This window comes from Eptesicus fuscus, chromosome 9 (assembly GCF_027574615.1).
Source record: "Eptesicus fuscus isolate TK198812 chromosome 9, DD_ASM_mEF_20220401, whole genome shotgun sequence".
Lineage (NCBI taxonomy): Eukaryota > Metazoa > Chordata > Mammalia > Chiroptera > Vespertilionidae > Eptesicus > Eptesicus fuscus.
In genome coordinates this window covers 13,206,021-13,216,260 of record NC_072481.1, presented here as the reverse complement: position 1 = coordinate 13,216,260, position 10,240 = coordinate 13,206,021, and the positions used below count along the sequence as shown (strand labels likewise).

At 55.9% G+C, this 10,240-nt stretch overlaps 1 protein-coding gene across 1 annotated transcript in view; it reads right to left on the bottom strand.

Annotated features, from left to right (window-relative positions):
• Nucleotides 1-858: 858 nt before the first annotated feature.
• The window catches only part of ZBTB40 (zinc finger and BTB domain containing 40), a 59,978-nt gene continuing 50,596 nt past the window's right edge, over nucleotides 859-10,240 (bottom strand). Inside the window, exons 15-19 of the mRNA XM_054721045.1 lie at nucleotides 9,846-10,060; nucleotides 8,553-8,715; nucleotides 7,785-7,871; nucleotides 6,333-6,559; nucleotides 859-4,658 (exon numbers count right to left, since the gene is read on the bottom strand). Coding sequence (XP_054577020.1) covers nucleotides 4,464-4,658; nucleotides 6,333-6,559; nucleotides 7,785-7,871; nucleotides 8,553-8,715; nucleotides 9,846-10,060 — 887 coding nt within the window. The 3' untranslated portion in view covers nucleotides 859-4,463. The remainder of the gene's footprint in view (nucleotides 4,659-6,332; nucleotides 6,560-7,784; nucleotides 7,872-8,552; nucleotides 8,716-9,845; nucleotides 10,061-10,240) is intronic.

The window sequence follows — 10,240 nt, the reverse complement described above, 5'->3', positions numbered from 1 at the left end:
CACTCCTTCTCAAGGCGCTGCGGGCTCTGGGCCAGTGTACTGGGGCGGGCTACTCCAGCAGGCCCCCCTCCCCCCTCCCAGCGTTGGGTGGGCAACGCTGGCCTGAGCCGAGGCTGCAGGCTAGACCCTCCCCCGGCCTCACACACCGGATCTAACTGCAGAAACCACCACAGCCTCTCTGTGTCTGCCTCTCGTTCCCTTGTTGGCTGCCAACAACGTGACATTCCCAGCTTTCACCACAAAAGGTTTCTGCTTATTTTATAGTTATCTGCTCAGCATCTTATGCTTTGGGGGCAGCTGAGATTCTAGAGATGAGTGAGAAGTGGTGGGTGTTGTAAGGATCCCTAAGGATGCGCAGGGACTGGAAGAGACACGTACGCGTGAAGGAACGAACACTCGGTCTAGAGACCGCAGGGAACGGCTGGCCTGTGTGAAGGACATGGTTAGTAACGACTACAATTTTCAACACCAAGTTCATTAAGTCCAGGCTTTTAACCCACACTACCATTCTGTGGGCAGATACAATAATCCCCCATTCACAGGTGAAGCCAGAGAAGGGCGCTCAGGAGGGGCCTCACCAGTCACACGGTCAGCACGTGGCACAGCCGGGATGTGCCCAGGTCTGACCCTGCACCACACTGGCTCCCTGGGAAAGAGTGTTTAGGAAACGAGACTCCACAGGACAGGCGAGTGCCCCTCCCCCCCCCCCCCCCCCCCCCCCGACCCTGCTAGCATGGCCTGAAGGTGCACAGAGCCCCTAGGAGGCCAGGCCCCTCCAGCCTGTTTGACAGCTGCCCTGAGCCTCAGAAATCACCTGCATCATCACCGTCCATTTGAAGCTCACGCAGCATCACGGTTTTTAAAGCACATATTTTATTTATATAGACTAATGCACGGTGAGCACGGACAATGGTGTGTAATCCTATTTATACAGCACCACGTGCTGCTTAGTCGTCTTGATCACGGGCGGGCCGGCCTGGTAAGGTACGACGACAAACATTTCTGTGATTTGGAAGCCATCGAAATTAAATTGCCCAGGGGATACACTTCTCAACACGTTATCACCAAAGCACAGAGAGTTTCTCTGCGTTATAGGCTGAGTCGATGGTGTAGCAAGTTTCTGAGTTCTGACTGTGCTTCTGAGCCTTTGGCCCAAGTCCTACCAGCCCCAAGGTTTCCCATGGCAACCAAAACAGTTATCAACTTGCCTTCACACTCCCTTCAACCCCAAGTCCTCCTTTATCTACTTCCCCAGGTCCCTGGGATGCACTGGGCCACACCGACCTGGCCTGGCTGCTGAGTTCTTTTGGGAGGACTGATTAAAGTATGCCAGCATTTTCTCCATCACTGTCCAACTTTGTAGCCCGTGTAATAGAAACATTGCTGTAAGAACCACTCAGGGTAAGGTGAGCAGTTTCCTCCACCCTTGGTCATTCACTGATCTCAGGCACATCCGATTTAAAGGCACATCCCTCCCACCTCATTAATATGCCGTCAGCCTGTGGTGCCCACATTACCCGGGTGAGGGAGAAACTCCTAGGGCCCGCCTCATCTCGATTTGGGAGTGTTCCTCTAGCCCAGGCGCGGAGAACGGGCCTGATTCCCATTCATCCTCAGCCCCTCTCAGGCCCTCCCTGGAGGTGAGGCTGATGTGTTCCATGGTCAGCAGGAGGAGAGTCTGAAGCCACCCCAGAGAGGGCTGCAATCTCCAGGGAACCCAGGACTCACACTGTAGACCATGGAAGACCTGGCCTCAAAGTTTTCCAAACACAACACTTTGGAGACGGAAGAGATGGGCTTTATAAAATAAAGGAGACACCTTCGTCTTTGCCCCTGCGCTGCCCCTCTGGCCTCAGGCTCTGCTCAGACATCTCCCTACGGCCATCCTTGCTCCTGAACCTCTACGTGCTTCTCACTTACCTGGATGGTAAGTCCTGTCCCTAAGTGATTCCCATCACTCCCACCGAATTAGCCTTCCGCTCGCAGCCTGCCTGCCTGCCCCTCCTCCCCAGCTGTCTCAGGAGCTCTGGGAGCCACGGACTCCTCCAGACCACCGCATAAGCCCCGCGTTCAGCCGGAGGCCACAGGCAGCACCCATGGCAACGAGGCAGAGAGACAAGACCACTGCCATGAAGTCGGTGAGGGGGACGAGGCCACAGCAACAGTGTCCTCTGTGGCAGTGCAGAAGTGGGAGAAAGAAAATGGCCAACTAGAGCTAGAAAAGTTTTTCTACAATAAAATCACACCTGGGCATCTCCAGAGAGGGCCAGTGTAAGGTCACTGCCAATGCCGCATCTTGCAAAGGTCCCCTCGGAGAAGAGACGAAACTCGGGATGGCCCTTCCTCATCCCCGACCAGAATGAGCACAAGGCTGTGCCCGACGCGGGTGCCGGGCGAGTCTGACAGCAGCAGTCAGTCTGGCGTCTGTGTCCGCTCCCAGCTCGGCGACCTGCTGGGCTGGTGACAGGAGAAAACACATGTCCTGTCACAGCCCGGGTCCGTCAGGAATGAAGAAAGGGGTCTCAGTACCTGAAGGATCGGAAGTTGGGTTTAAAACACACACCTTTCTTATTCGGAAGACTGTTTAAAAGGAGAAACCCCTTTCTGCTGCAGGCCCTCAGCAATTCCTTTCCATTGACGTGTGTTTGGCTGGGAGATGTTTTGAGGACACGCAGTTCCCAGCCGCAGCCTGTGGCTCTGAGGAGCTGCGTCCTCATCGCTGGGCTGGGCCTCAGGCGCTGTAAGCACAGGCCACTCCACTCTCAGTGGGTTTATCTGGTGTCAGCGGGAGAGTCCGTGTCATTTCGCCACTTGCAGATGGAGAGCTCTCCTGGGCTGACAGCTCACAGGACTGAAAACCTTAAGGAGACAGACAGGCTTGGCAGCAGCAGTGAGGGCTGCACGTGGAGGCAAAGTCTCAAAGGTTTGAGCACCATCTTCTGGTCAGTTTTTGGCTTTTGAGGCGACTTGCCTTTGAAACGTCATTGACTTCAGAAGGAAGATCCCTGAGCTGCCCAGCTCAAGCGATTTGCATATCACAATGAGGACACCCTGGAGGCAGGAGTATGTGGGTGGAGGGCCCAGGCGGAGCTCACTGCCTGCAGGCCCTGGCCCACGCACATGCTGGGCAGTGTTAAGGGCCACCTTTGCCTTTCCAGCAGTGTGCGGTGGCAATAAAAGTCCCTCCCGTGACCATCATGGACCCTTTATCCCTGCTGGCCCCTGGCGATGGAAATGTGCTTGGAAAGGGGTGGGCTCGACTTCCGCCACCTCGAGCTTGAAGGCCAGTGATCACATTGGGCGCCGCCCTCCGCAGGGGGCAAGCCCGAGGTGGCAGGGAGCCTGCCTGTGTGTAAACACTGCACTAGCAGGCCAACCTTCTGGCATGGAGGAAAGGAAGATAAATGCTAGTCATTCTCTCCAAATGGCGGGGACCTACATCCATCTAATTGCACTTCATAATGGACTCCACCACCCATTAATTACCAGATTACATGTTAGAAATGGAAGATAAAAAGCCTGGTGCTATTCAGACTCCAAAGGATCCCTGACCTGAGGAAGCGGTGGCAGCCTGGAAGAGTCAGACAGCAGGCCGAACACCCAGTGTGGAGGACGGCGGCAGGAGGCAGAGCCAGGGCGGTCACGGGCACTGCTCCACCTGGCGCGGGTTGCTAGCTCTATTACATGCTCCGGAGGGAGGGCACGCCTCCGGGTCGGGCAGAAGGCAGGCGTTGACAGGGAAGGGGATGGGGGCAGCGGGGAAGGCCGAGGCTCAGCCATCAGTACAGAGCACCACGAAGCTCCCGGAGGGGCAGAGACGGCTTTGCAGCCGATGGCCTCCACTGAACACGTCCAGAAACTCTTCCAAGGCTTCGCTTGCGGAAGGGCTGACGGCACTGCCCGGGTGGGAGTCCCCATGTAGATGAGGCCTTGCTGTGTTCACGGGCTGCTCCTGTCCATGACCAGCAGCTGGGGGGATGAGAGACGTGAGGAAGGGGCCAACTGTGCTCAAGACTGGGAGCCCCTGGATGGTCCGTGGGTGCTTTTCTCTCCTTCTTAAGTGGCCAGAAGGTACTGACAGCATCTGCAGCCCCTCAGTGGGGCTGCGAGCCCACACCTGCCATTCTGCGCAGAGGGCTGCGGCTCCTGGCTCCTCTGCTTACCTGGTCACCAGCTCCTGCCCACGGCTTTCCGACTATTTCAGAAGCTCTGCTCTGCTGCAGGGTGGACAGTGTCACGGAGGCCATGGCCAGCCTGTGGGAGGGCGGTGGGTCGGCAATGATATACTCAGACATTGGTGGTTCAAATGACACTTCTGCCGTCTATTTTCCAAGTGAGACCATTTTGGTTGGTGCTGGGCTAAGATGCTCATCACGCAGGACAGCCAGGGACAGAGGGCAAAGTGCCCGCCGTGGAGCTTTCTCTGCTGCCAGTGCAGGACCCCTTCACCGATGAGCAGCCACTCACTTGGCCTCACCACAGATCAGGGTCACGGTCCCGTCCAGCAGGTCCTCCACGGTCACCGCCACGAGCTCAGAGCTGGTCTGAGACGTCTGCGAGTCCGGCAACGTCACAAACACCTGGGACCCAGCAAGCTGGGTCTCCTCCAAAGTGATCACCTGCTCTGCTGAGGCGGCCGGCTCCGGGGTTTGGATCACCTGAAAGGAAAAGACCATGAGGCTCTGGGCAGCGTCCGCAGTTAGCTCCCCAGAATTTACATGGTTTCCATCTCAGGCTGTAATGATGATATTTATGTTTTCACCTGAGGAGAGCAATTACACGTGCCTAATGGGAAGAGGCAAATCTTACACACCAGTGATGCAAAGGAGAGGCAGGCAAACAATTTAAATAACCGTGTGCTAAATTGCTATAATTTAGCTCAGTATGCCATCTCAGGCCCGGACTCTGATTACACACCGGTGAGCGCCAGCTCGGCTTCTCACACTGGGCCTTCCCGTCTCGAGGATTCCACTGCAGCGTTAAGAGCCATGCGAAAGGAATGCTACTAAGCTGTCAGCTTCATGCTAGAACCACGGACACTGGAATGATATGCCGACAGGGGTGTTTCTGGACCTGATCAGGCTAAGAGCCTCCCGTGGCTCCATGGCTGCAGAGCGAGTGGATGAAGTGTGACTTCTGTCAACTCACTCATCTGGCTCACCAGGCTGGCAGGGCAGGCATCTCCCCTCCCTCCACAGGCCACACCCCTTCCATGTCGGCATCTGTCAAAGATGGCCTTCCCGTCCCGGGAGAACCAGTCTGTGCTAAGTAACCCAGTTCCTGCTGGAACCTCCAGGTTGATGACCTGAACTGCGGAGCTCAGGACAGCCTGATGTCCCTGCTATTTTAAGCCAGAGTGCCCACAGGGGCACAGGTACCCTGGCTCTTGAGAACGAGCCCAGAGTGGGGAGCAGGGCACTGGATAAAAGTGGGCAGCAGTGGGGCAGCCCAGCTCAGCCACGTCTCTGTGCCGCTGGGAGTGGAGAGACCAACTATGATGTTCAACCAAAAACCATCCAGAGGGTAGTTTTCAAGCCGCGTGTTCTTTCTTTTTCTTTTAGCAACGGACTCTTTCCCCAAAGGCCATCTTACCAAGAATCCGAAAAGGTGAGAATGCCACGAGCACAGCGTCTGACATAAGGCAGGAGTCACCCAGAGGCCGGCCCCTGACTGGCCCTCGCACCCTGGAGGCTGTAGAACACGGCTTACAGATGGTGCCCAGGAGGCTGGACGGCCGTGCCACCAGCCTGCAGCCCCTCTCCAGTCCCCCCCAAATTCCTGCCAGGACTTAGAGGGAGCTGCTTCTCCTTTCTGCCCCCCTCTGAAGAAGACGGGAAGAACAATGAAAGGGGGCGGGAGCAAGCTTGGCCTCAACACACATCAGGCGGCGCTTTCCACCCGGTAAAGGCGAGAGGCCCACGTGCCCACGTGTGTCCTGCGCCAGCCGGAGGAGCTCTCAGGGTGAAGGAGCTCCCAACAAAGAGCTCCCCACCTCTCCGAGGCTCCCCAGCTCTCACCACGTCCCACGGTGCCTCACAGGAGGCGGGGAGTGCGGGAATCGGGAGAGCCGCCTAGGTGGTTCTGCTTTTGGAAATTCTTGTTCTAGGCTCCCGCTACTTAGGGGCATCTCGCATGTGGCCACCAGGACACTAGAACTTCCTGTTCTGTTTGGCAAGAGGTCCAGAGAGACCCTGACAGGCCCTCTTAGCGACGACTGTATCGCTTACAGGACCCTCTGAGAGCCCCAGAGAGGCTGGGTGTTGTGAGGGAGAGACCCCTAGAGAAGCCTTAGGAACCCCATGTCAGCACCCCGTGTCTGAGGGCCCAGTCACCTGCACCACCTGCGAGGCCGCTGCCTGGGTTTCAGTGCCCGTCACCTTCGGGTGCTCGGATTCCAGGTGACCCTCCAGCTGGGCCTGGGAGGTGAAGAGCTCCCCGCAGAGCTCGCAGGGGAAGGTGCTCTCCGACTGCTTGAAGTGCTCCGTGGTGACGTGGTGCTGCAGCGCTCCGGGGAAGCGGAAGGTGGCCGCACAGTACAAGCACCTGAATGGCTGCGACCCTGGAGGGGGAGACAGGGATGAGCTGTGGGTGAAACGGCTGAGAGACAAGGGCAGGGAGAGGGAGGAGCAGCAAGGAACACGCTCAAAGGCAGACCCGGGTTCTGTGGGCCCGAAGCCCCCGTGAACCACAGCTTCAGGAGCCTGGGTTCAGGCTGAACCGCCTCTGCGGAAGCCCGCTATTCACTCAGCGGCAGGGAATGGTGCTGCCGACACCGTGTGCCATCAATTCTAGGAAGCACGTTTTAACATCTCTGAAACGGAGTCAACGGCATTAAACGACGCCACGGGCGAGGTGGCAGTCGGGCGTCACTGTCAACAACTGCATGAACATCGACACTGGGTGAAGTCCGGCACCAGGACCCGCACAGGGTGTGCCCGGGGCCTGGAAGAAAGTCCCTAAGACAGGAGCAGTGCATGTCTCTCACTGACGGGAATCCAAAGGCTTAGGAGAGAGGAGGCGAGGGGTGAGTGTTCAGATACACCCCAGGTGGGAATGAAAAATAAACCAGATTCCCATGGTGTCAACAGACCATAGCCAGAGGCCCCACTATGCGCTCCACCCAGCGCTCCGGATGGCAGTTTACCACCATGTGGAATAACACGCATGTCAACAATCTGAGTTGAAAGCTACTCTGAGAAGCTGGAGTCTGACCTTATTTATTTCTTCTGTTTCCCTTTTTATATATACACATAAGAATGCATATTGGGGTGGGAACCGGGTGGAGGGGAGCTATGGGGGGAAAAAAGAGGAACAACTGTAATAATCTAAATAAAGATTTATTGAAAAAGAAAAAAAAAGAATGCATAAAAATTGATGTCAAATTAAGTCCAAAACAGCACTTAGAATAATCTGTAAGTTCTAAGTGACAAGGAAGCAGAGTTTAGTTAGCAGCTGCGTTTCTTTCTTAATGGTTCATTCTTTTTAAAGGGTGCATCTTAAGCTGGCTTTTAGATTTGATGAGACATGGCAGTAACAATGACAATCACAGGTCATGCTTACGGAATGCTCACCGGTGCCAGGCCCCTATGTGTATTTTGTCTACTGGCATATTCAATCCTTACAGTTACCTGATGAGGTAGGAAATACACCTGTCCCCGTTTTACAGATGAGGAAACTGAGGCACAGGTAGCTAGGCTATGTGGCCTGGGTTGCACAGCTGTGAACAGTGGAGAGGAGAGTCTCCGCCGGGCAGGGCAGCTCAACCGCATCCCCAGGGCACTGACCTGAGTGCTGGCACTTGATGTGAACTTGAAGCAAAGCTGGCGTGGGGAAGAGCTCCTTACACTGCTCACATTCATGGAACTTCATATCTGCGAAGCACACAGGGAAGAAAAGGATGGCTCCCTAAGGCTGGACAGTGACAGGGCTGGGGCGGGGTGTGTGGGGGGGGGGGTGACGCCTAACATGAGCAGGCGCCTACCAAGTGCCAAGAACCTTCCACCTATGCCATATCATGCACTCTAGTGGTGAAGACGCCAGCGCTGGGTCCAGACGGCCTGGACGCAGGTTGTTGTGAGGATTAAAGGACAAAATACACGTGGAGTGCTTAGCAATAGTTACTTGCACACGGGAAATGCTTCATTACTGCTGGCTGTTGTGATTATCCTCAAATTCCCCTGCAAGGTAGGTATTAATTACAGGCATCCTGAAGAGAAGGAAGCAGGCTCAGAAAGGAGAAGTCACTCGCCAAGGTCATGCAGCTGATCAGTGCTGGTCAGGATTTCCACCCAGGCCTGTGTGCACCAGAGCCGCCCTTCCCTTGTGCTGTGGCTGGGTGTGACTTGGGTTGGGAGCCGCTTACACTGCCCTCCATCTCTGGGTTAGAGAACTCAAGCTGCTGTTACTGGGCATCAGGGAGGCACGCTTCAGGTGTGCTGGGAGAACGGAGGTCATTACCATCGCACCCTACTCTAGCCCTGAGTTGGGGTGCGGGGTAAACCCAGGATCCGCGTCACTAAGCCTCTCTGCTCCCCGCCTCTGGCACCGCTCACCTGCGTGCTCTGTTTTGATGTGCTTCTTGTGTTCAATGGTGTTGGAAAAGGTTTTGTCACACGAGCTGCACTGGAGTGATGAGAACTTAGAAGATCGATGGTTCTGAGCAGCAAACACGTCAGGGTGGTGGGTCCGATTGTGGTACCACAGACCAGACAATTGCTGCAAGGAATGTGGCAGGTGTTCAGTTTCAGGACGTCCCAGCAAGCAGAGAGCTCATAAGGCCTCATGCGCGAGAGAAACAAACCGCTCTCAGCTCGGCGGTGGGTCTGGACTCCCACTCTTCCCTGCCACCGAGTGCTGGCCTGACAGAGGCTAGTGTTGCGGGAAGAGGCACCTGCGCGTGTCCTGAGAGGCCACCACGGGGCAGGCTCAGCAGGACACTCACTCCTCACAACAAGCCCGTGAGGGAGGAGTTAGAATCATTTCCGTGAGGCGGAGGCTGAGACAGAGGGGTCAAATGCCTTGCCCAGGGTCACACGATTAGTAAATAGCAAGAGCAAGACTCAAATCCTGGTGTCTGTTCTTTACCACTGAGCCGTGTCTCAATGCTGCCCAGTGCCCAGGTGCAGGGAGCAACCTGCTGAAGGGCGCAGGGCCCCTACCCCACAGGCAGGTGACCCCTTTCTGGGTTCGGAGCAGCACTGGGACTCTCCCCAGAATCCCACGGTTTCCTAGGGACCAAGCCCAGGCCTTCCTCAACTCTGTCCTGTAATGTCCCAGCACAAGGCTTGGTACAAAGTCAACATCCCAATCTCGGTTGAGCTGCAATGAGCTGCTGGGCTTCTCTCCATAACCTAAATCTTACAGATGCCGGCAAGGACCCTTCTCTTCTCTGTGCGCTTAGATTTCCACACGTGTGGTTTCTTTTCAGTTCTCTATGGAGTTTCCCTTTAATTACATACAAATCCTAAGGTAAAAAGCAGAGCCCTCCCCTGGGAGTTAAAAGTAATAGTCCTAAACAAAGTAATTCTAGGCAGTGTTACAGGCCCTATTGCCGTTCTCACGTTCCTCCACACTCGGGGTCAACAGAGTCTATGAATGTGACTGCCCTGGGGGAAGCAGCACTCAGTTCAGGGGGTGAGAACTCGGCTCCATTTAGAGCCCCCTCCCTCCCCCCAACCCCCCGTACTACTCCCACCAGATCACCTTAGAGAATCTGCATTAGTACAAGCTGCATCTTCATGAGCAGCAGCCAAGTCGTCCCACCTGGAGACACGATGTGCTCCACAAACCAGACCAGGAGAGAGAAGCCGAGGGACAGGCCCGAGCGCCAGGGAACCTGCGGTCACCTGGTAGGCCTTGTTGCAGATCCCGCAGCTGAAGGGCTTCCCTCCAACGTGGGTCACCATGTGGCGCTCCAGCATGGAGGGGGCGCTGAAGATCTTCCCACACGTGGGGCAGGGGTGGTAGTCCTTGGAGTGCACCTCGTGGATGTGCTTGCGGTGATCCTGCAGAGTGGAGAAGCTCATCCTGCACTTCTTGCAGTCGTACGGATCTTCTATGTCTGGTTCCGTGAGGGACGTCCATGGGAGGAAGGGGTGGGGGAAAAACACAGGCTGGTCAGTGAGGTGTGGGTGGCCGTGCACAGCTCTAGGTACAAGACTCTCTTTAGAGGTCATGCAAGGTCACAGGCTCCAAGGACCAGAAGTCAGTACAGTGATCACCTGACTATCCTAGCTTCATC